Below are 27,170 nucleotides of genomic sequence, written 5' to 3'. Positions count from 1 at the left end.
TGGATTCTATCCTAATCAAAATTCCAACAGGCTTTTTAGCAGAAATTGAAAAAAAAAGGAAGTTAACATACTTTTTACAATGAATAGCAGGATGTTTTCTACTTGATTCTCCAATTAAGATCCAATATTCTACTTCTTGTGGTGAGAGGGGCCCCCTGCTAAATATGAAATACATTCACAGTAAGCTTAATAAAAGTCATTAGCTCTCTTGAAAATATTGCTTCAACTATATATTAATAAAAGATATACTAAAGTTTATTCAAAGGTGGCATTTTTACTGCTAGAATAGATATTGGAGTTTAGGCTGGGGCAAATGTCTAAAGGCCATTGAAAAGAAAGCATACATTTAGGCCTTGATCCCCTATTACTAAATCTAGGGATAAAAAAGTTGAAATATACCACCTCTCAGCATCTTGGAGGAAAAAAAAAAATTCAAGCATGCTACCAGCATTCTTCAGCTACTCTTCTCCTTTCACTGTGCATTCAAAAAGTTTCAAAAGACATCCTAAAAATAAAACCCTAAAGCAGCAATTCACCTGTGGAACTTTTTTTCGTTTTTTGAGGACAATTAGCCCTGAGCTAACATCTGCTGCCAGTCCTCCTCTTTTTGCTGAGGAAGACTTGCCCTGAGCTAACATCTGTGCCCATCTTCCTCTACTTTATATATGGGACGCCTGCCACAGCATGGCTTGACAAGCAGTGTGTGGGTCCGCACCCAGGATCCGAACCAGTGAACCCCGGGCTGCTGAAGCGGAGCACAAGAACTTAACCACTGCGCCACCAGGCCAGCCCCCCACCTGTGGAACTTTTAAACATACTGATGCCCTAATCCCACCCCTAGATATTCAAGTAGGACTGGAGTGGAGCGCAGGCAGGGTTGGTGCAGATTTAAAAGCATCTCAGGTGACTCTTAGGTACAGGCAGAGGTGAGGAACTCTCCACTAGACAGTACAAAGTAGGAGTACCTACTTTTTCATGCTTTACATTTGACAGATGTCTGGAGAAAGATGAAGCTGCAGAATGCAACTATAGAAGAAAAGCAATATGCCTCACCTCCAGAGAGATGAATAAAGCTTTTCAGGATTCGGAGAGACCAAGTAGTCTCTCTCGTGCTCCTCATTCACAAAAATCCAACGTCCAGCCTCCCACTTCTCCCAGCTGGCTCCTTCCTGTCTCAGGATTCCCCCACTCAGTGCCTTGAGTGGGACTCAAAGGCTTACTGCCTCCAGCCTCAAAGAGCTCAGCCTATCCCCCCGAGGCCCAGCCATGCTCTCTCAGCCTGACGTTAGGCCCTCACTAAGAGAGCAACGCTGCCTCTTCCCCTTCCTCAGTTACCAATGCCACCACCCAGGAGTCAAACCGGAACCTCAGCCGGCTGAGAATAACTGTGCCTATCGATGCTTTACTCAGTCTTCACGGCTTCTGTTTCCTCATTCTCAAATAGGACACCACTTCCTTTGCTTCTAACTATCCTGGCATTATCTCAACCCATCATGAAGAAAACTTGCCAAGGAGGAAAAAAAGTGTTAAAATTCAGTCACCCTCTCTTAATCATGGCTTGTCTCTTCTAAAAAGATACAAGTTTAACTGTATGTAAACATATATAGATGATAAACTTAAAATACATTTAAATATTTAATTTAAAAAATTTAAATAAATATTAGCTTTGGGCTGCCTTGTAGCCAGGAGGAAAGTGGAACTCCGATAAATTCCCTGTGTTTCGCCATAAGAAAGGAAGTGCTTTTTAATGTACTCAGTTATGACAATCTTCTTGACACCAGATTCCATAATACATTTTCCATGTGGGACACTGGATGAGGACACTGAGACATAATAATGTAAAGTCCTTAACATCATTTTATAATAAACATAAAAGCGATTTTTCAAATGACTTTCTCTTGTCATGACTCTGAACAACAATGTCTAAGTAGATGACGTAAGAGCACAATTAACCAAATGGCATTCTGCAAAAGAATAAGCTCAAATGTTTACAGAATAGTACTTGATGTAAGGAAAGCAAATCACCAAGCCGTCCAATTTCTAAGCACTAAATATTTCTTAAACGCTTTCTAAAACACATTTTCCTGATGAAGTATCCACAGAAAGTTCGCAAATGCTTACCTGAAGGCTTTATTAGCTTTAACAGGAGTTGCTTCAAAGCCAATTGGACAAAAATAATGATTTTGGCAATGATAGATATAAGCCAGCGATTCATCTTTCAGTCCATGAGTTAACTTTGACAAGGCCCCTGGAGCTACAAAAAGCGAAAACAAACTGAAGGACCATAAAGCACTGTTTATGCTTCACACAAATGACTAGTTAAGGACTGAAATACAGAAAAGACATTATGCAAATCACACTGACATTGCTGGGGAAAACGAAAAGCTATTGGTGACACACAATAAATTGATTAATTTATTTTGAGTTTTACCCTTTAGACTGAAATTCAGATAAACTGAATAGCAAACTAAAGAATTGAAATATGTCCTTGCTTACCAAAACCTTCTAATATTATACATACTTGTCTGTGAAATTTAATTACTGTATAAAACGTAATACCTAGTGTATACAGCAATGGCCTCAGCTTTTCTGGTTGTACACATCTGTCACTAGAAATTTCTGAATAGGCATGCCCATTATAAGCATTTTTGTTTATAAACTATGTGCATTTACTGCTGTACTAATATGGCTTTATAAAAGATATACAAAAAGTAGGAATTTTAAATTACATTAAAATATATACATTCTGATATGTTCTTCCCATACCACCATGATCACCTTGCACAGCTCCTGTAGTGGGTACATCCCAATTTGAAGACCACTGAGGTATGTGGATAAATATAAATTCCAGATAATAAAGTTCCCAAAAGGGAAACTTTCCCCGCTACTAACACACAATTTAATCTTTTTACAGAAGTTACACAGACTAGAGGAATAGTTTTCATAAGCCAAGTGATGAGATGAGAACATCTCTTGAGATAGACTCATAGTACCATGGCATTCTCTTATAACTGCTCCTCCTTGTATGTTTCCCAAAGCTATATTAGTTGTGAAGTAATTTCGAAAGTATTACCATAAGAAACAAGCTTTATCAGCTCTCAATACTTAAGGCCATTAACTGCGGTTTCATTAACTTGCATCTCCTGGAAGAAACTAAATTATTCATGAACAAATAACCCATTAAAACTGGAAATCCTAAAAATAGTCGAAGCAGATAAAAGCTTGCAAGTAATGGTTTCTCTGATTGACTTTCCGACCACTGAAATAGTTGATGACCGCTAAGAACAGCAGGTAAATGGCTGTAACAGAGCCAAGGAGGCGGGACCCCACCCCCACCCTTGCAGACACACAAAATTTGTGAATTCCATGGAGACAACATTTCTGTCTTAAACTCTTTCTCCAAGGTTTCATGTAGACCTTTCCCATAGATTTTCACTTCATGGCCTACCATCAGAGCATACCTGCACAGCAAGGCAATCTTTTCTATTAAAATCTCTATTCCAAAGGATAAATAAGTCTTTCTGCAGTGTTGGTTCAATTACCCTGACAAATTAAAAACTAACACCCAAGGGCAGCTCCAAATGAAGAGTATAAGAGCTAAAATTCAGAAGACGGTCAATATTTCATTTTCAGAGTTGAACCTGATTTTAGATAGGTTCCAGGATGGTGAGCAAATATAAACATATGGATTTAAATTCCTCATAAATTCAATGAATACAAAAGATGTTTATACACATAATTGGTATAGAAAAAACTCTTTAAATCTTTTAAAAATTGTGAAAATGCCAAATAAGTTTTCCCAAATAACTAAACTTTTTAATAAGAACTTTTATTATTAATTTTAATGGAAACCTTTAAGTATTTCAAACTTTCCTCCTTTCTTAAGTCATATGTAATACAGAACAGCTGACTTCTTTAGTGTGACTATAAATAGTAACTACTTTAATGTCCTGGAATATATTCAGGATTTCAGGGGCAAATGAGATAGATAAGAAAGTGTGCTCTCATTAATATTCCCATAATTTTATCTGCTACAAATACTCTGACCATGTCCTAGTTTTCTAGAAGACATGAGGTGGTTTTTCTTCTATGGAGTAATATTTATGGGCTTAGTGCACTCAGGGATTTTTTTTTCTCTCTACTTCAAGGTACAAAACATTCTGATTGATTTAGATGAAGGATCAGCAAACTTTTTCTTAAAGGGCCAGGTAGTAAATATTTGAGGCTTGTGGGTCACAGGCACTACTCAACTCTGCCATTGTGGCATGAAAGCACCCATAGACAAAAGCAGCCAAAAGCAATGTGTAAGCAAATGGATATGGTTGTGTTTAATAAAACTTTATGTACAAACCAGGCTGCTGCCTTATGGGCTGTAGTTTGCCAACTTCTGATTTAGAGCAATAATTCTCAAACTTTTTGACACGGAATCCCTTCTGCAAGGAAAGTTTACAGGGCAGGCTATTCCATAAGAAGGATCAAAGCAGAGTTTCTGTGGCCAAAAAGGAAGTAGGGAATCCAGGTACCCACTCCTCTCCCCCACCAGCCCTGAGGCACTGCCATAGAAATTCCTAGGGCCCAACCAAGCCCAATTTGAGAAATTTTAATAAAAAGAATTTTTATTATAGCTGTTTAATGGAAATCTTTACCTATTTCACACTTTCCTCCTTTCTTAAGTTAAATGTAATACAAAACAGCTGACATTTAGTGTGATTATGGATAGTAATTACATTAATGTCCTGGAATATATTCAGGATATCCTATCAGTGTAAGACCAAGCTCTTGATAAAGAGTTGGACAGCACCTCTTTAGGAAGACTACAGCAGTAGTTCTCAAACTTTTAAACAACAGATCACCTGTACCAACCTCCAGAGTGTCTGACCCCGTAGGTCTGGGGTGGGGACCAGGAATTTGCATGTCTAACAAGTTAGCAGGTGATGCTGACATTGGTCCAGGGACCACATTTGAGAGTCACTGGTCTACAGTTAAGAAGAAAATCTCATTTAACTTAATTCAGTAAGCAATTTATGAGCAGCTACTAACTATATCAGAAGCTGGAGGGGCCAGCCCAGTGGCATAGTGGTTAAGTTCACGTGCTCTGTTTCCACAGCCCGGGGTTCAGCAGTTTGGATCCTGGGCCTGGACCTACATGGTGCTCATCAAGCCATGCTGCGGTGGCATGCCACATAGAAGAACTGGAAGGATTTACAACAATGATATACAACTATGTACTGGGGCTTTGGGGAAAGAAAAAAAAAGAGGAAGATTGGCAACAGATGTTAGCTTAAGGACAATCTTCCTCACCAAAAAAGCATACCTAAAAAAAAAAAAGAAAGTGCAGGGAAACAAAAGACAAGTGATGCACAGTACCTCCAGCTTCCCTCATAAGGAAGATGAAACAAGTAACTTTGAAATAGGGTAGAGTAAGACAGTGCCACAAAAAAGGGACATAATTCAAAGGAGAAGAGCACATTAGGCTTGAGGAATCAAGAAGGTGGGATACTCAAGACAGAACTTAATGAAGTGGCAAGATTTCAACAATCCAGACAGAGGAAAGAGCATGAAGAGAAACCAAATCACTGGGGAGAAGGGAAATAATCAGGGAACAGCAAGTAGTCCGGTTTAGAATATGGGGTATGATAGTCAGTATAGAGAGGCCTACCGGAGGGCACCCCCAGAATTTCAGGACAAGGTCAGAAAAAGATCACATTCTGAAATAAAAGACAGTAAACACAGTATTTAATACATTAAGATAGGCATCCAAGAAAGTAAATCTACTTAGGAGAAGACATATAAATGTGTTACAGATGGAAACTAAATTCAAAACAATGTTCACTCTAGACCAGAGTATATCCAAAAGATCTGAAACTTAAGCAATGAGCAACTACTACCAAATGTAGGCCCATGATCTGTATGTATAGAGAAAAGAGGAAAAAACGACTAGAATTAGCCAGCCCGCTGTACTGTGAGGAGGAGCATATGTCCTGATCAGCCAACAAGAGAATTCTCGTGCCTTTGGTATTATATTTCTCACTCTAAGTTAATATATCAACATGCTGATGTTCTTTGAGTTTGTTCTGTAAAGACTGATCATCTATAGAAGAACTATAGAGAATTCTAGAAGAACTTACTAGAATGTATTTTTACACCTTCAAAGACATGAACCAGATTCTGTAATCCAGCAACATAACATCTTGCAAGGCTCTTAGTCCCTTGGCATCTTTTAAATACAACTGGTACATGTTGGACAGCAGTGGAAGGTCAATCTGTATTGGCTTTGAATGGTGCTAAGGAGTTTATGCTTTAAGCGAGCACTAGAGAGCACCTAAAGAAGAAAGGTATCTGTTAGCACTGCACGTTAGAAAGATTCATCTGGTCTTGTGCCTAATTTGAACTGGAGAAAACCAGTGGATGAGGAACACACAGTCCACCTGAGATGTGCTAAGGCACTATAGTAAGCTGGTAGCAATGGCCAGGGTGAGGGTACATATGAGTTATGTTCAGATAGGACAGAGGTAGCTATTCTCTGTTAAGCAAAAATAATGAATTAAAATAGAATAAAAATGAAATACATGAATATTAGTATAATTTCCAAGCTGGCTGATAAAAAAAAAATGAATCTGGACTTCCCTGGCACAAATGTTGGTTGCTAAATGAACCAACAGTTTGAAGTTACCTGAATGATAATGTAAATAATGATGATAATAAGTGAACCAATAGTAGGAAGCTAACGTTGGCAATTTATAGCACAATCTTTTATTGTATTTATATCTCTGAAACAAATACTTTGTTAAATCTGTTAACTTCTATCAAAATCTCTGGATTTTGCTTTTATTCCATGAATGAGCTCAGTTTACATTTACTGAGGGCCCCTGGAAACGAGCATTGCAGCAAGCACTGGGGAGTTACAAAGTCAAAGCAGCATAGTTCCCAGGAAAACCTAAAGCCTATTGAGGAAACAGGCCTAACAGTGCTTAAAAAATAATTTAAACAAAAAGAGAAGATACATTACAAAGGATTTTTAAATGAACAGCAACAACTGGCAATGGTTTTCAGTACTGAACATCCCAGAGACAAATGAGAAAAGCCTATCTCTACAACCCTTTCTTCCACAATGAGAGAGAACAGAGACTTCTGCTTGACACAGGTACTGCTCCTCCCTCTGAATACAATCAGAAGTTCTAGGGGAACATGTGTGAGGTCCTAGGGCACCATATATGGAATCAAAGTGCTATTGAGAGCAGTTCCTATGGTCAAGGAGCTGGACAGACACATTAAAAAGATGCAACATATAGGGGCAGACCTAGTGGTGTAGTGGTTAAGTTCGTGTGCTCCAATTTGGCAGCCCGGGGTTTGCAGGTTCAGATCCCAGGCATGGACCTATACTCCGCTCATCAGGCCATGCTGTGGCACCATCCCACATACAAAGTAGAGGAAGACTAGCATAGATGTTAGCTTGGGGACAATGTTCCTCAAGCAAAAAGAGAAAGACTGGCAATAGATGTTAGGTCAGGGCCAATCTCCCTCATGAAAAAAAAAAGATACAACATATATATAAAGTAGCATATGCCAAGGGCCAAATGACAGCTGCAAACAGCATGATAGGAAATAAGAGGAATCCAGGCCTAACATGGCAGGCAAAGCTTCAGCAGTAAAGCAGGCTTACGTGGGACCACTGATTACTGAAGAGGACAACAAGTAAATTCCAAGGGATAGTCAGATCAATTATCCTTCAGGAAATACACACAGAAAAAGAAACAGTAAGGAATCAAGCATTGTAATAGGAAAAATAAAAACAGAAATAAAACTGGGAAAATATATTATTAAAATTTATTTTAAGAAATTCTAGTAACCACCCCTCTCCCCCAGCCAAAAAAAAGGAATGAGAGGAGAGAAATCTGTAGCTTATTCCATTCTTCAAATGAAAAAGACATGAGGTATGTTTAAACATAGTAGAGGAATTCAGAAAACAGTATCAGGTCAATTCATTAAAAGAATTGGAACAAATTTGGAAGACTCTTTAAAATGTTACATTTGCTTAACTGCTGTGGCAAAATTGTCTTGTAAATAAGCAAACAATCATTAGTTTCAAAATAATCTGGAGAATGTGTTTATTATGAAGGTCAGAAGGTATTTTGTTATAATACTGGATTAAATATAAAAAGATCTGTTAAAATACATAACAAAATTTCCAGAGATTAGAAAAGGAGTAAAAGTAGGGATTCTATGAAATAAGTGAACTTTAAAGATAGCTTTTGTCCTGAGGGTTTCTGCTAAACCGTAGAAAATTTAAAGTTCCACTTTGATGGCTGCAGGAAGTATGCAGGAAATAAGCCTGGGGTTGCCCAGGATGGAGAGGGAAGGAAAACAGAATATGTCACCCAAAATAGGCCCTTTGACATAAAAATTATTTTGAGCTAAAGGCAATTAGTAGTAAATGCAGGAAAAGCTCTCTCAATCCTTCTCTTTTCTGCCTAAAGGCAGGCTATAGATGCTCCTTTTACTGGAGACAGACTCTTAGCCCCAAGATGGCAACCAGAGGAATCTACAAATAAAACTTACTCCATCAGTTTCCTCTCATGTATTTACTTTCCCACAGGTTTCTGCCCTTGGAAGCCTGAAACTGCTTTCCTTTGTCCTGTTATTTATCTACAGATTTATTGTTCTTTGTTGAAGATGCTTTTTAGGCCAAGATTCTAATCCACCTTGCTGAGTTACTTTTTGTTGAGATTTCTCCTGCTTGATGTGTGCTGCACATGTTAATAAGCTGTTTGGGTTTTTTCTTGCTAGTTTGCCCTTTTGTTAAAGGTCTCAGCTGAAAACCTAAGATGGGTAGAGGTAAAATTTTGCCTCCCCTACAAGAGTCTTAAGGGGAGAACGCATGCAAAGCTGGCACGCCATGAGGCTGCACAACTTCAATGTAAAGGTAAATGAGAAATAAACTGACCACACATAACAGGGACCAAGGAAATCTGCCTGTCTGAATTTTGGATTGACAGAGGAGGAAAAAATTTCCCCCAAGAATTCATAATCATAAGTCAGTATAAATTATGCAACCTATGTGGTCAAAAAAATCCTCAATTACAGAATTTAAATAATAACTACCCCAATTCTCCAGGGAACAGGCAAATTTAAATGCAAATCTTCTCTGAGGATTCTTAAGATTCCTAAATTCAATCCAAGCCTCAAAGCCTTCCACAGAAATAGATCCAATTAATGGATTACAGTTCTTAAAAAATTAAACACATAAGGAAACAAGGCACCTCAAGTGAGATCCAAAAGAAACAACAGACAGCAGAATCGGATACACTCAAATTTCAGATATTAGATTAAATATAGAAAAAAAGCTTTAATGTATTTTAAAAAATAGTCTGAAAATATGAGTAAAGAACAAGAGACTTTATCTTTTTTTTTTTTACATTTTTTGAATTTTTATTTATTTATTTTTTTGTGTGTGAGGAAGTTTGGCCCTGAGCTAATATCTGTTGCCAATCTTCCTCTTTTTGCTTGAGGAAGATGGTCCCTGAGCTACCATCTGTGCCAATCTTCCTCTATTTTATGTGGGATGCCACCAGAGCATGGCTTGACAAGCAGTGCTAGGTCCGCGCCTGGGATCCAAACCTGCGAACCCCAGGCCACCAAAGCAGAGCACGTGAACCCAACCACTATGCCACTGGGCCAGCCCCAGAAAAGGAGACTTTAAAAAAAAGCAGATTGGAAAAAGAACTAGATATTTATGGAATGAAAAACATGATTGAATTTTTTTGAAAAATTCAAACTCAATGGAGAATACAAAAAGTAAATCAAACACAGCTAAAGAAAAAATTTAGCAACCTGGGAAGTATATCCTTCCTTAGTTTTTAATTGCCTGATCAATTACTGAGAGAAGTGTAATGAGAGTCTCACCAGAAACAGAAAAACGTATGAATACACCATTTATAGCTACCCTTTCCTTAGGGACAGGCCCCCTGCAAATGCACAGAATTCAACCAGTAAGAATAAAAGCTAACATTTATTGAGTCGTCTCTCTGTGTCAAAGGCTTCTGTGTCCATCCTTGCCAAGTCCAGTTTTAGCAAGAATCCTCCTGTCAGTTTAGAGAGAATCGCCCAGCCTTGATATCTGATCAAGTCCTCATCCCCCACCCTTGATGTCTAAGCCCTTGGCTTGCCTGTTGTAAGAATCCTGTTAGAGCAATTTAGCAAGAATCCCTCGACCCTGGATGCCTCTTCTTAGTAATTTTCCATCCATTGACTCCTCACCTTGCTAGTTGACTATAAATTCCCAGTGGCCTTTGCTGTATTCAGGGTTGAGCCCAATCTCTCTCCCTATTGCCATATCCTTATTACAATAGTCTTGAATAAAGTCTTCCTTATCATTTTAACGACTGTCAAAATTTTTTCTTTAATGCTGTATTACAGTTTTCTGATTTATAAAGTCAAAAGATTATTACACAATTTAAAAAATGGAAGTTATTAAATAATGCAAATTATTTAATTAGCATATAACTAAAAAACAATCCTTAGGATCAACTCCATTACTCTCTGTTATAACCAAGACTGTTCTATGATAGAACTGTGTCACTTTCACAGTCCATTGTCCTGTTGTTATACGTTATTACGCAGGTCTAACATCAAATATTCTAAAATCCTTGCATTCCCTTTCAGGAAGAACTGCAAATTCCACGCCACTTCCTGAAAGAGTTTTACCAGCACGGACACACACACACACACACACACCATGGACCCAAACAATACAAGCAACATGTTAAAGTAGTGTTTATGACATACCTTAAAGTTCTAAAAGTTCTACATGCAAAGATGAAAAGAGCTAAAAATATTCAACTGCTTATTGAAAAGTGCTGTACAGATTACTATTATGATTTCCTCCTTGGATAAAGAGATATAAAAGTAAGAGACTGTGTTTAGGGTTTCCATAACGTCCCATGAATCAAAACAGCCAATCTTTGAGATGGATCCTAAAGCAGATAGACGTATGTGCACACACACGTTTGTGTGAATCTTCTATATGTTTACCTACCGGTTTCTCCAGCTGTTTTATTCTTCCCATGAGGCTTATACAGAACATATGAGCATCCTTTTACATGGAAATGGTCATTAATTTGTCTGAACCATCTGAAAAATAACAAGAAGATTTGCTCATAGCAACAGTTCCATAACAAAGGGGACTATTCCAGTTCTAGAGAAATTCAGGCAGAGCCCAAGTCGGGCATATCTACTAGAGATTAGGGCCCAGCAGCTGGATACATGGTTAATTACCAACACACATCTAGAACATTATTATTTTGCAGAACTAAAAGTAAGGTATTGCCTCTAAGCAAGGACTTCATACCTCATAAGTGTTGTATTTCCAGTGAAAGGGCCAAACCTAATATCTTCAAACGGAGGTTGAAAGCCCAAAATATGTAAAGCTTCTTCTTGAGTAATAGGTGGAAGACTACAAAAGAAACATTGCCCTTCATTTTACAATTCCTGTCATATGCAAATACAAACTGTCTTAATGTTCATATGTCTGATTTGCAAACAATTTTAGTAATATTTTTAATTTTTATTTTATTGAAAAATAATACATGCATATATTTTTAGCTAAAAGGCTCATAAGAAAACACAACAGCTTTCTCTCAATTTATGAAAAATCTATTCTTAAAAATCTTCCATTATAAAGAAAGCAACACAAAATAACATTTGAATTTGGGGTTTGGGGATACCAATAAGTTAGCATACTTACCTTCCAGCTCCCATTGTGCTATATAAGAAATTCCAACAAGAAATTAATGAGGAGATACCACAAGAAGTCTTATATTGTGGTCGGCTTATGCAGTACCTGAAAAAACAAAAGACTGGTTTTTTCACTTGAATGAACACAAAATGTGCATAATAAAAATATAACACTCATGGTAACTAAAAGTGTTAACTTAATGAAACTTTGATCATTTAAACCAATGTAAAATCTTTATTGATTTAAAATATTTTTAGATTTATTAAACATATCATAAATGCCTAACAATAAATCATCCATTTTAATAAAGATGGCTAAGTATGACTACTAGTTAAAGCCAATGGAAAAAAATTAATCATATATAAATTTAGACACCAATTACTAAAATTTCAGTGTAAACTCCTAGCTGCACCAAATCCATGATTATCTGCAACTTCAATTGTAGGAGTTCTTTATATATTCTGGATATTAACCCCTTATCAGATATATAACCTGCAAATACCATTCCATAGGTTGCCTTTTCACTTTGTTGATTGTTTCCATTGATGCACAAAAGTTTTTAAGTTTGACATAGTCCCAGTTATCTATTTTTGCTTTTGTTACCTGTGCTTTTGGTGTCATATTCCAGAAATCATTGCCAAATCCAATATCATGAAGATACTCCCCTACATTTTCTTCTAGGAGTTTTATAGTCTTAGGTCTTACATTTATGTCCTTAATCTGTTTTGAGTTGATTTTTGTGTAAAGTGAGGGTCAACTTCATTCTTTTGCATGTGGACATCCACTTTTGCCAGTACCATTTGCTGAGGAGACTGTCCTTTCCCCATTCTGTGATCTTGGCACCCTTGCTGAAGATTATTTGCCCAGTTACGTGAGGGTTTACTTCTGGGTTTTCTATTCTGTTTCATTGGTCTACATGTCTGTCTTTATGCCAGTACCACACTGTTTCAATTACTGTAGGTTTGTAATACATTTTGAAATCAGGAAGTATGTGGCCTGTGTCCCACTGCAATCACCATCTTCCCAGCAATCCACCAGAGGCAGTGTCCTCAGATGGAAGTGAGGGGTAAGATAATAAAGTGGTGATCAGCACGATGTCTCCTTCTGCAACCCTCCCTGCATTCCTGGAGTGCTAAACTGGGTCTCCACAAAGAACACTGATGCTTCTCCACTGATGTGACTGTTCACACCCCTAGATCTAATCAAAGGGTCACTGGATGGTTTCAGGACCATCACATGAACTTTAAGGAAACCTGCCTTGTCTGAGGCCAGCAGTGTTCTGTGCAGCTCTCAGTGTCTTCTCTCCACTAGGGCACAGGATTTGATAAGTGTGCTTTGGAGCCTGTAGTTTGGGGATGCTGCTATTTCTTTGTTTCAGGGAAGACAGTTTTTGCCTGTTTCATCTTGTTGTTATTGTTTTAATGGGTTTGAGGGAAGGAGTGGAGTAGAAAGACCATACTCTGTTGTATTTAAATTTCTCCCTTCCATCTTAAACACTTCTTCACAAAGCCTTGGGATCAACCCTAGACACCCTTAAGACTTTTCAGGGCCAGCCCCAGTGGCCTAGTGGTTAAGTCTGGTGCACTCCACTTCAGCAGCCCAGGTTCAGTTCCTGAGCGCAGACCTACACCACTCTTCTGTCAGTGGCCATGCTGTGGCTGTGGCTCAGATACAAAAAGAGGAAGATTGGCAATGGATGTTAGCTCAAGGCGAATCTTCCTCAGGAAAAAAAACAATTCGTACTTCTTCATCAATCCAAACTTGTTTACTGGTCTTGTTCATAACAGGCTTAAAACTTTTATCAACATTCTACTGTCTTCTGTGGATCTTTCCATTCCAACCTTGATCTTGTAATATTCTTAGTGGGAAATAAGCTTGTCATTCTGGTAATCTTTCCCCTTAGGGTATTTCTTCATCTATCCTTCCTCATCCAAGCCTTTATGGCCTCATGTGTTATACTATTAAAATATAATTTCTCATATATATTGTTAAAACAAATCTTACATCTAAGATTTAAAAGCAAAAATGGGCAAAGCCTTACTCCAAAGTAACTAAAATTAATGTTTTCAATTCTAGTGTCTCTCTCCAATACACTCTACATGCTAACTGCCAGTTTACCTTCATAAAATACCCTTTTCTTAAGAAATCATCAATGGCTTATCTCTCCCCCAGAAAAGAAAAATCTAAATCCTTAGCCTTATGTCCAAAAAATAGATCATGACTTGTGATATAAAGAAAGAGCATGGACTTCAGAGTCTGGCTCTCTCCAGGATCAATACAAGATCTACTCCTTTGCCATGAGGGGTTGAGCAAGTTTCTTAGCTTCTCTGAGCTTCACTCCAGACAAGTTGGTCTACTCTTCGTTACCAACACACCAGGCACTTTCTACCATCCATTCAAAGACCTTTAGACCCTCTATCCTCTAGGTTTTCTCTCTTAAGACCCAGCTCTTCAGTGAAGCCGTTTGGTGATCATTACCTCCTCTCATGTTGATTGTTTATTCATACCCATCGCCTGACATATTGGCTGAGATATTCTATATTTTTATGCTTAGGCCCTTCTTCTCAATTAGATTTTAAATCTTGAAAGAACGAAGACCATGTTTTGTGCATCTCTGTATTCTCAGAGTAATTCTCAGACAGTAAAGGGTCCAGTGTTTATTAAGTGATAAAAATCTAATATTTCTAAAATCTCACAAAAAAGAATTTTAAAAACTAGAGATTAGTAATATTTAAAAACTATTGAGAATTAAACCGTTCTTTCTTTAGAATAGGGACTGTATTTTAAGGTAACCAAAGAGTCCCAGTTAGTAAGTGGGGGCTCTTCTTATTAGAAGAATGCCAGCTAACAAAGTCAAAAGAAATGCTAGAATTTTGAAACATCACCATTTCGCAACAAGGATTCGGGCAGAGACTGGTCAATGGGTTTGGCTAAAACCACTAGGTGAAAAGTCAGTAGGAACCTGGATATTAGCCAGGCACCACTGTCACCCTACAGATTACTTGTTGGTTGTAGAAGGAAAATAAAATAACTTTATGATGTGGGCTAAGGCTGTCACCACCTTAATCCAGTAATCAGGCTTAGAATCTCCATACTGGATGACTAAACACCATGGACCTCCTGACGTGATGCAGTGTGAGGGCACAGGATCACTTAGGCAGTATGCTTATCCAAAATGTTTAACCAGAATCTAACCAAGTCTTTATATCTGACTTCCAGTTTAGAGGAAATATTGAGGTTACAGGAATAATTTAGACAACTAATAGAAAAAAATCAGACAAATCCAGAAGGTAGGACATTCCACAAGCTATCTGGCCAAGTCTTTCAATAAGTCAATATCCTAGAATTTGAAAAAAAAAAAAAAAAAAAAAGAGTGAGGTGGAGACTGTTCTAGATTAAGAGAGATTTATGGGCCACAACAAGCAAATACAATGTGTGGTTCATGGTGGGTCCCACTTTGAACAACCAAGTGTGCAGATATTTTCAGAAAACTCTAGGAAATCTGAATTTAGCCTGAGAGTTAGATACTGAGGAAATAGTGTTTATTAGGCATGACAATGGTATTGTGGGTAGGTAAAAAAAAAGGTCAAGTTTTAGAGATTACCATCGTCTGAGGTCTAACACTTTCCGCTGCTTAATATCTTCAAGAGGAGAATACTGAGGCCACTCTCTTTGATGTCTTCCTTTTTTATCTGAAGTTTTTTTCTTGCAAATTTGTTTCTTTCCATTGCCTAGAATACAAGAGTATAAAATAAGCAAACTGTTTAAGATGAAGTAAACTGCAATGCAATACAATTAATTATGTAGCAAAATTAAAAAGTAACTGCCACTAGTTTAAAAAATGATATTTGCAAACATATTGAAGAAATACTTGAATCTTCAGGAACACTCCCCTACCTTAAAGAGAGAGAGAGAATAAAAACAAATTTAAACAACCATGAATGTTATTTCCTATCAGGTTCCTATATTCCAATTCCCGGGCTAGTCGCTTAGCTAGTAAAAGAATCAATCACAAAAATCTTTAGCCACACCTAGAAAATCAAATAACCAACAGTAAAATATTTAACTAGATCACTTTCCAGAAAATGAATCCTTTCTATTAAACAATAAAACCATATTAATGTAACTCTGTTAAAAAAGTAAAAGCAGTAGATCCAATAATACGATGATGTAATGTTTAAAAATATCTCCAGACCTACAGAGGCCACAAAGTGGATTAAGAATGATGCAGATATGTACATTATTAAAATGAAACTTTAGCACCAGTGACTAGAATGGAAAACAAAGTCTTTTTCTCTGTGTTACACACACACACACATACTCACACCACACACACATTCTCCCAAAGACCCATAAGACAAATAACAGTGGTTACCTATGGGGGAACAACAAAAGGGAGACAAAAGTGAGAGTGAGACTTCACCCTGTTTAGTTTTTACACTTTAATTTCTGAACCATGCTAATGGATTACCCAGTCAAAAAAATTTCATAAATTAAAATATTAATAAATAACATCCAAGCTTCATTTCACTAAAATACTATTAACATTTCAGATAGTTATGCTCAAATACTTTAATAACTTTCACACATATTACATTTTAAATGAAATAATCAAATCTGTTATAAAATTAAATAAAATACAGTAATTTATTTTTGAGTTATTCATAAGTTGTAAAACACAGATTATATAGATACATGCCAAGAAAACAAACATGGAAAGGGATCCATTTTATTAATTTGAGATGTTCTTTAATGAAACCCTTTGGCACCTACAACCAGCTGGAACTCAGAGACCATTGTCACACAGGGAATTTCTCTAATTTTTGGAAAATGTCATAATCACAAACATTGTAATATCCAGAAACAAGGGTTTTTTTTCCCTTCCTTCTAGTTATTCTTCCCAAGTCTTCACAGAGAACACAAAATTTTTCACAGAGCTGAACAATCACTGACAAACATGAGCAAAATCTCATTCTGACAAATTTCTCTTACTAATAACATCAATCTTAGAGAGTGAGAAGATGGAAAAACTCCTTTCACCACATCTTGCGATGTCTTCACTACCCAATAATGACTTGATTCTCTGAGTAGTTTTCCCAGCCACTTAAAATTTTAGAGGCTAATGAAGCACTGTGATCTGTGACCTTAGCGGCCCACAGAGTGGTCTGTACCCTCATACTTTCCTCTAAGGCTTACAAGAGCCTGTCCTCTGTTCTCTTCTAGCTCATTCCCATGAGCCCCTGGGATAAGTAAGCACCTATGATCCAAATTAGCATCTTTCATAACATCCCACATGGCCACACAGAGAGCTGGTCCCACAGGCAAAATTCCATTCAAAATGAGAGAAGGAAGCTCTGACAAAGTGCAAGCTGAGTTTGAGAGGGGAACATAAAGAGCAATGCCTGAATACTTCTATCACATCAACTCCAGTAACCTTCGTCCACTGCCTTGTCATTGCTGTATTCCTTCTTCCATTCCTCCTCACCCTACCCACAACACACCTGTAAAGCCCCAACACCAAAATTACATATATATATTTACACACACACACATACACACACATACACCTCTATTCACCACACTGGCTTTTAGAGAGAGGTATGAGGATAGCAAATAAAAGTACAATATCCACCATTTTTTTGACCTAAGGAACCACAAGACAGAGTTCAGGGCAATCACTGTCACTGGAAAGTGAGGTGGTGGGGGGGAACCCCAGAAAGAAGAGAGCCTGAGAATGGGAGGCCCAAATTCTGTATACAAATTTGGCCCAAATCTTGGGCTGACTCCTGAACCATACATGCATAGAGCAGACCCGAGATAGCACAGCTCAGGCTAAAACAATTGAACTGAGATTGAGATGTCCTCAAGAGACAGAATTTGCAGTTTTAGTTGAACCAAATTAATAACTGATAACATTAAAAACACATAAAACACTCTTGGAGAAATACACTAGAATCCAAAATCACCATAACATAATATTTCCAATATCTAGGATACAATCCAAAAGTATCGAACATGTGAGGAAACTGAAAAATGTGACACATTCTCAAGAAAAAAGATAAGACCAACTCTGAGATAACCCAGATCTTAATATTGGGAGAAAAGGATTTTAAAGTGGATATTATAACTATGCTTTATGCGATAGATAAAATGAGATAGACAATGAATGAAAAAATAGTGAAACCAAGATAAAAAACAGAAACTATTAAAAAAATGTAACTTCTAGAACTAAAATAAATAACATCTGAAATAAATAACTCATTGAATATACTTAATTATCTTCAAGAGATTCACTTTAAATATAAAAAGACACAGGTTAAAAATAAATGGATGGAAAAAGATATACCCTACAAACACTAGCAAAAGAAAGCTGGAGTCGCTATATTAATATCAAACAAAGTAGCTTTCAGAATAAGAAATATCACCAGGAATAATGAGGGACATTTCATAATGATAAAAAAAAGTCAATTCATCAAGAAGAAATAAAAATCATAAATGTGTGTGCATCTAATAACAAAGTTTCAAATACCAAGAAAACAAAAATCAACAGAATTAAATGGAGAAAAGGCAACTCCACAATCATATCTGGAGATTTTTAACACCCTATTTTCAGCTATTGACAGAACAAGACAAAAATTAAGTAGGGGCCAGCCCCACGGCTGAGTGGTTAAGTTCACACACTCTGCTTTGGTGGCCCAGGGTTTCACTGGTTCAAATACTGGGCACAGACATGGCACTGCTCATCAGGCCATTCTGAGGTGGCATCCCACGTGGCACAATCAGAGGCACTCACAACTAGAATATACAACTAGGTACTGGGGGGGCTTTGGGGGAAACGAAGAAGAAGGAAAACAAAAAGGGAGAAAAAAAATTAAGTAGTGAACAAGAAGACGTGAACAACACTTTCAAACACTTTGACCCAATAAATATTTACAGAACACAATGCCCAACAACCATAGCCTGCACCTTCTTTTTGAGTGCACATGGTACATCCACCAACATAGACCACTTGCTGGGCCATAAAACAAGTTTCAGTAAATTAAAAAGACTGCGATCATATGTCCTCTATCCACAATGGAATTAAATTAAAAATCAATATTTAGAAAAACCCCAAACATCTGGAAATTACATAGCATACTTCCTCCTAATGCATGTATCAAAAAAGAAATCACAAGGAAAATTAGAAAATATTTCAAATGAAATGACAATAAAAACAAAGTATCAAAATTTGTAGGCTGCAGCTAAAGCACTATTTAGAGAGCAATTTAGAGAATTAAATGCTTACAGTAGAAAAGTCTCGAATCAATGATTTAAGCTTTCATCTTAAGAAGTTAGGGAGTGATGTCAGCATCATGGTGGAGTGAGTTTTTCCAGTAATCTTTCCCCTCCAATATACAACAAAAAGGACATTCATACTCCAACAGAGGACATCCAAACACAACACAAAAATGTCAGAGAGACCCACACAGCCATACGATGGCAGGCAGAGAGGCTGGAGCCCCCGCTTGGAGGAGGTGGAATGGGGTAAGAGAAAACTTCGCTCCTGCTCCTAAAGACTGCAATCCAGGACCACGGGCAGCCTCCGAGAGGGAAGGAACAGGGGAGGGGACGTTCACTCACAGGAACATCAAGGACTCCCGAGGGCTGCTGCAGCCTAGAGGAAAGCCCTCCACCGGGGCAGCAAAAGCTTTCGTGGGTGATGACCTCATCAAGCCAACACCCCACGAGAGCAGATAGCAAGCGCAGAGGGAGAAAGCCCCAAGAGCATGCAGGAGAAAGTGCCCCTCCCCCTACCTGCTCAGCGCTGCTCCATCCCCTGGGATTTGGGCTGAAGGAAGATGGCTTGGAATACATGGCTCTTGACCCCAACCCAGTGGGAATAAGTGGTAACTGTCACCAAATAACACCAGGATGCAAAAAAACAGAGCCACTCCCTCTAGCAATATCAGACATTATGTTAGATCTCCAGACCAGAGAGAAAATGACAAATACCCAGAAATCAGTCCTGAGGACGGAGAAATATGTAATCTAAATGACAAAGAATTCAAAACAGCTATCACCAAAATACTCAACAAGGTAAAAGAGAATGTAGAGAAACAACTCAATGAGTTCAGGAGCTACTTCACAAAAGAGACTGAAACTATAAAGAAGAATCAATAGGAAATATTAGAGATGAAAGACACAATGGAAGAAATAAAACAAAATATGGATTCCCTGAACACTCAAGCAGACACCATGGAGGAGCATATCAGCATAATCGAAGATAGACATGTTGAAATGCTCCAGATAGAGGAGGAGAGAAAACTACGACTAAGAAGAAATGAAGAAAGTCTCCAAGAAATATCTGACTCAATTAGAAAATGCAACAGAAGAATTATAGGTAGTCAAGAAGGAGAAGAAAAGGATAATGGAGTAGAATGCTTGTTCAAAGAAATAACAGCAGAGAAGTTCCCAAACCTAGGGAAGGAAATCCATGTGGAAGAGGCTGCCAGATCTCCTAAATATGTCAATGTAAAAAGACCTACTGCAAGGCATCTAGTAGTGAAACTGGCAAAACTGAATGACAAAGAAAAAATACTAAGGGCAGCAAAGCAAAAGAAAATAACCTACAAAGGAACTCCCAAGACACTTTCAGTGGATTTCTCTGCAGAAACCTTACAGGCTAGGAGAGACTGGAATTACATATTCAAATCTTTGAAGGACAAAAACTTTCAGCCAAGAATACTCTATCCAGCAAAAATATCCTTCAGATATGATGGAGAAATAAAAACTTTCAACAACAAACATAAGCTAAGGGATTTCATAGCCACAACACAGCCCCTACAAGAAATCCTCAAGAAGGTCCTCATACCTGAAAAAAAAAAAGGGACAAAGGAGTCACAAAGCACGGAGTAAGGAGACAAATAGGTAGACAGAATCAGAGCAGGCTAGGAAATACTCAAGTGTAGCATTAAAGACAAAGGGAAGGAAAACACAAAAACAAAGATAATCTTGTCATTTTAACCACAAACTCATAAGACAAGATGGAAGAAGATGTGAGAATAACAACTTAGGAGGGGATGAGGAATGGGACTGAATCAGTTTAGTCTAAGAAAATTAGAGGCCATCGGAAAACGGACTATCTTATCCATGAGATTTTGAATACAAACCTCAGGGTAACCACTAAACAAAAAGGCAGAACAGAGACAAATAATAAATAAGGAGAAAATAAAGAAAAACAACATAAAAAACTACATAACTCAATTAGTAGACCAAAATACACAGGATGAGAAACAAAGGAAACACAGGAGAACTGGAAAATGAGTGATACAATGTCAGCATTAAGCCCTCATATATCGATAATCACCCTAAACATAAATGGATTGAATTCTCCAATAAAAAGACACAGAGTGGAGAGATGGATTAAACAACAAGACCCAACAATATGCTGCCTCCAGGAAACACATCTCAGCTCCAATGACAAACACAGGCTCAGAGTGAAGGATTGGAAGACAATACTCCAAACTAATGGCAAACAAAAGAAAGCAGGTGTTGGAATCCTTATATCAGACAAAGTAGACTTCAAGATAAGGCATGTAAAGAGAGACAAAGAGGGACAGTATATAATGATCAAAGGGACATTCCATCAAGAAGAAATAACACTTATAAATATCTATGCACCCAACACAGGAGCACCAAAGCACATAAAGCAACTATTAACAAACCTAAAAGAAGACATTAATAATAGCACAATAATAGTCAGAAACCTCAACACTCCGGTCACATCAATGGATAGATCATCTGGACAGAAAATCAACAAGGAAACAGTGGAATTAAATGAAAAGCTAGACCAGCTGGACTTAACAGACATATATAGAACATTCCATTCAAAAACAGCAGAATACACATTCTTCTCAAGAGCACATGGAATATTCTCAAGAATAGACCATATGTTGGAAAACACAGGAAGCCTCAATAAATTTAACACTGAAATAATAACAAGCATCTTTTCCGATCAAATGCTACAAAGCTAGAAATTAATTACAAGAAAAAAGCTGAGAAAAGGATAAAGATGTGGAGAGTAAATAACATGCTATTGAACAGGAACTGGATCATTGAAGAAATTAAAGGAGAAATAAAAAAATATCTGGAGATCTTATGGGATGCAGCAAAAGTCATAAGATGGAAATTCATCACAATACAGGCTCACCTTAACAAACAAGAAAAAGCCCAAATAAACAATCTCAAACTACACCTATTTGAATTAGAAAAAGACCAAACTAAGCCCAAAGCCAGCAGAAGGAGAGAAATAACAAAATTAGAGCAGAGATAAATGCTATTGAAACAAAAAAGGCAGTAGAAAGGATCAATGAAACAAAGAGCTGGTTCTTTGAGAAGGTTTACAATTGACAAACCCCTAGCCAGACTCACACATAAAAAAGAGAGAAAGCTCAGATAAATAAAATTAGAAATGAAACAGGAGAAATAACAATGGATACCACAGAATTACAACAGACTATAAGAGAATACTATGAAGAACTATATGCCAACAAAATGGACAATCTAGAGGAAATGGATAAATTCTTAGACTCTTACAACCTCCCAAAGCTGAATCAAGAAAAAATAGAGAATATGAATAGACCAATTACAAGTAAAGAGATTGAAACAGTAATCAAAAGCATCCCAAAGAATAGAAGCCCAGGACCAGATGGTTTCCCTGGGGAATTCTACCAAACTTTCAGAGGGGATTTAATACCTATCCTTCTCAAGCTATTCCAAACAATTAGGGAAGATGGAACACTTCCTAACACATTCTATGAGGCCAACATCACTCTGATACCAAAGCCTGACAAGGACAACACAAAAACGGAAAACTACAGGCCAATATCACTGATGAACATAGATGCAAAAATGCTCAACAAAATATTGGCAACCCAAATACAGCAATACATCAAAAAGATCGTACATCATGATCAAGTGGGATTCATACACATACACAGGGATGGTTCAACATCCGCAAATCAATCAACGTGATACACCACATTAACAAAATGAGGAGTAAAAACCACATGATCATCTCAATAGATGCAGAGAAAGCATTTGACAAGATCCAACAGCCACTTATGATAAAAACTCTAAACAAAATGGGGATAGAAGGGAATTACCTCAACATATATAGGCCATATATGACAAACCCACAGCCAACACCATACTCAACCGGGGAAAACTGAATGCCATCCCTCTGAGAACAGGAACAAGACAAGGATGCCCACTATCACCACTCTTATTCAACATAGTACGGGAGGTTTTGGCCAGAGCAATTAGGCAAGAGAAAGGAATAAAAAGAATCCAAATAGGGAGTGAGAAGTGAAACTCTCACTGTTTGCAGACGACATGATCTTACATATAGAAAACCCTAAAGAATGCATCAGAAAACTATTAGAAATAATCAACAACTACAACAAAGTTGCAGGGTACAAAATCAACTTACAAAAATCACTTGCATTTCTATACTCTAATAACGAACTTACAGAAAGAGAACTCAAGAACACAATTCCATTTACAATCACAACAAAAAGAATAAAGTACCTAGGAATAAATTTAACTAAGGAGGTCAAGGACTTATACAATGAAAACTGTAAGACATTATTGAAAGAAATAGATAATGACATAAAGAGATGGAAAGAGATTCCATGCACACGGATTGGAAGAATAAACATAGTTAAAATGTCCATACTACCTAAAGCAATCTACAGATTCAATGCAATCCCTACCAGAATCCCAATGACATTCTTCATGGAAATAGAGCAAAGAATCCTAAAATTCATATGGGGCAACCAAAAACCCCAAATTGCCAAAGCAATACTGAGAAAAAAGAACAAAGCTGGAGGCATCATAATCCCTGACTTCAAAATGTACTACAAAGCCATAGTGATCAAAACAGCATGGTACTGGCACAAAAACAGACATACAGATCAATGGAACAGAACAGAAAGCCCAGAAATAAAACCACACATATAGGGACAGCTAATCTTTCACAAAGGTACCAAGAACATACAATGGAGAAAAGACAGTCTCTTCAATAAATGGTGTTGGGAAAACTGAACAGCCACATGCAAAAGAATAAAAGTAGACCATCATATCATATCATACACAAAAATAAACTCAAAATGGATCAAAGACTTGAAGATAAATCCTGTAACCATAAAACTCCTGGAAGATAACATAGGTAGTACACTCTCTGACATCAAACTAAAAAGGCTATTTTTGGATACCATGTCTTCTTAGACAAGAGAAACAAAAGAAAAAATAAACAAGCGGGAGTTCATCAGACTAAAGGGTTTCTGCAAGGCAAAAGAAACTAGGATCAAAGCAAAAAGACAACTCACCAATTGGGAGAAAATTTTTGCAAATCATATATCTGATAAGGGGTTAATCTTCATAACATACAAGGAACTCACACAAGTGAACAACAAAAAAACAAACAGCTTGATCAAAAAATGGGCAGAGGATATGAACATTTTTCCAAAGAAGATATACAGATGGCCAATAAACACATGAAAAGATTTTCAACATCACTAATCATCAGGGAAATGCTAGTCAAAACTACACTAAGATACCACCTTATGCCTGTTAAAATGGCTATAATCACTAAGACTAAAAATAACAAATGTTAGAGATGGTGCAGAGAGAAGGGAACCCTCATATGCTGCTGGTGGGAATGCAACTGGTGCAGCCACTATGGAAAACAGTATGGAGATTCCTCAAAAAACTAAAAATAGAACTACCATATGACTCAGCTATGTCACTACTAGGTATCTACCCAAACAACTTGAAATCAACAATCCAAAGTAACATATGCACCCCTATGTTCATGGCAGCACTATTCACAATAGCCAAGACATGGAAATAATCCAAGTGCCCATCAATTGACGACTGGATAAAGAAGATGTGGTATATATATATATACTCAGCCAGGAAAAAAAAAGACAAAATCATCCCATTTGCAACAACATGGATGGACCTAGAGGGAATTATGCTTAGCAAAGTAAGCCAGACTGAGAAAGACAAACACCAGATGATTTCACTCATATGTGGAACATAAACAAGCACATTGACAAAGAAAAGAGTTCAGTGGTTTCCAGGGGAAGGGGGGTTGGAGGTGGGCACAGGAGGTGAAGGGGAGCACCTATGTGGTGACAGATAAGAAATAATGTACAACTGAAATTTCACAATGACATAAACTATTATGAACTCAAAAAATAGTTAGAAAATGAAGAACGAAGTAGGCAGAAGGAAGGATATAATGAAAATCAGAAATCAATGAAATAGAAAACAATTGATAAAACTAACAAAGCTAAAAGCCAGTTATTTGAAAAGATGAACAACACTGATAAACCTCTTGCTAGACCGAAAAAAAAGAAAAACAAAAAAACCCCCAAATTTCCAGCATCAGGATTGAAAGACGAATTAACACGAAAGACCTCACAGACGTTAGAAGATAAAAGGGACGTAGAAACAACTCCCTGCCAACAAACTTGACAGCTTAGATGAAATGGATAAACTAAAATTTGACAGAATTAATGGGAATCGAGACAACTCCAATATGACAGAGATTTTTAATACCCCTCAGAAAACACGAGGAGAAAACACTTCCTAATTTCTCTTAGGAGACGTGCACAGCCCTAATTCCCACATCTGGAAAAGATATTACAAAAAACATTATAGACCAACCACCCATAAATACAGACACAAAGTGAAATTCCCCTGACAGCCATAAAAATTACAGATTTACATAACATTCTATGAAAGAAGCTGATTTTGCAAATGAACAAGAACTATGGAGATTGTACAAAATGATGCAAGAAACCTGGAAGTAAAAGACAAATCCTGGTTCTATTTCTTACTAGCTGTGCAACTTTGCACAAGCAATTTATTCCCTCTAAGCATCATTTTTTTTTAATCTATAAAATTGGGATACCTACCACGTAAAATTCCTGTATTACCGTGAGATCAAAAGAAAGAAGCGAAAAGCATCAGTATCTGCCACAGGACCACCACAACGCAACTGGGAAGGCTGTGCATTGCACCCTAGGTGAACAGCACCCTCTTAAATTGTGCAGTACACAACCTACTCAGTGGTACCTGGCGGCCTTGCTGGATGCTCAAGAAATTTTAACAGGAACAAAAAACCCACAATGTTATACAGTAGAAAAGAAAACTAGAGGTTTAATCGGGAAATATGCGTTCATGTCCCTGCAAGGCTACAAAGTACTGGTATGTTATTCTAGCCACGTCATTAGCCTTTTCTAAGCTACCATATCTATAATGCCTGCATTTTACAGTGTTCTTAGATTTGTCAAAACTCTCAAAACGCAAAGGTGATGTTTGAAGCTTCTCGTGGCAACCCATTAATGAACTAAATGTCCTATGCGCAATTTTTTAATTGACAGACAACATTCGGTATTATAAAAGGCAAACATATTTAATGGCAAAGTTAAACAAGATATATTCTTTGTTTTCTTATTATTTTCACACGTGTACTTCATGCCTCCTCCCTTACCTGATTTGTGTTTCATATTTGTGGTCACCCCATCAAATTCAGATTTATCAATTTCCCATGCGAGAGGTAGCTTGCCCAGGCTATTGGATAAGTTTTCCAAGCTATTTTCTTCATTGTAGATGATTTCTGATGTACTCGTCGGGATGCCAATGTACACTGATGAATTGTTTCCAGCAGATAAAGAGGGACCATCAGGGAGGCAAGAAGAGCGGGCTGGATTTGGAGTTTTATAGATTGAGGTTGCCTGGTTGAGAAAGGCATAATCTGAACAGATAGCATAAATTTTCTCCCGAGTGTGGGTCACTGGACAGCTCCACGGGTAGTGATGATCTCCTTTGGGACCCAAGGGCGCTCCTGAGGTACGAGTGCAGAAAGATTGTACAGCACCTTGTAGATTCTCTTCAGGAGACTTTCTCTCAGATTGGTGCTCACCATTTCCAGAATCATTTGCCCTTTCCGCTTCTGCAACGTTAGGCATTGAATGTAACTATAAAAGTTCTGTTATGAGGAAGAAGCTGCAACTCTGTTTCTTGAAAAACAACTGTGACAAGTGTTTACAGCAGTCTACAAGAAGTTGAAAGCTGCAAAATGGGCTCCTAAGAAAAGAGGAAGAAAGATCAACAATCCATCAGACACTACAAACAGCCCTAAAAAAAAATCAAGTGTTCCATATGCCTTCATTCAATAAATATTTATTTTACAACTACTATATGCCTGGAGTCATGATCACTGACCATCCATTTTATTTAAAAAATTATTTTAAAATAATGCATTAGAATAATAAAAAAGACAAATAACCCAATTAAAAAATGGGCAAAGTAGGGGCCGGCCCTGTGGTCAAGTGGTTAAGTTTGAGCGTTCTGCTTCGGCGGCCTGGGGTTTCACCAGTTCGAA

General features: G+C 37.5%; 1 protein-coding gene across 7 annotated transcripts in view; it reads right to left on the bottom strand.

Annotated features, from left to right (window-relative positions):
- The window catches only part of LOC103563485 (basic immunoglobulin-like variable motif-containing protein), a 70,534-nt gene that overhangs the window by 36,795 nt on the left and 6,569 nt on the right, over positions 1-27,170 (bottom strand). For all 7 annotated transcript variants that reach the window (XM_070579248.1, XM_070579253.1, XM_070579251.1 and 4 more), the window contains 7 exons: positions 26,277-26,872; positions 15,339-15,465; positions 11,744-11,839; positions 11,348-11,452; positions 11,036-11,130; positions 2,122-2,254; positions 72-158 (listed from right to left, as the gene is read on the bottom strand). In XM_070579248.1, the coding sequence (XP_070435349.1) occupies positions 72-158; positions 2,122-2,254; positions 11,036-11,130; positions 11,348-11,452; positions 11,744-11,839; positions 15,339-15,465; positions 26,277-26,754 (1,121 nt within the window). In that variant the 5' untranslated portion in view covers positions 26,755-26,872. The remainder of the gene's footprint in view (positions 1-71; positions 159-2,121; positions 2,255-11,035; positions 11,131-11,347; positions 11,453-11,743; positions 11,840-15,338; positions 15,466-26,276; positions 26,873-27,170) is intronic.

This window comes from Equus przewalskii, chromosome 16, assembly GCF_037783145.1.
Source record: "Equus przewalskii isolate Varuska chromosome 16, EquPr2, whole genome shotgun sequence".
Classification (NCBI taxonomy): domain Eukaryota; kingdom Metazoa; phylum Chordata; class Mammalia; order Perissodactyla; family Equidae; genus Equus; species Equus przewalskii.
Note: the sequence above shows the minus strand (reverse complement) of the source record. Positions and strands in the feature narration are given on the sequence as shown.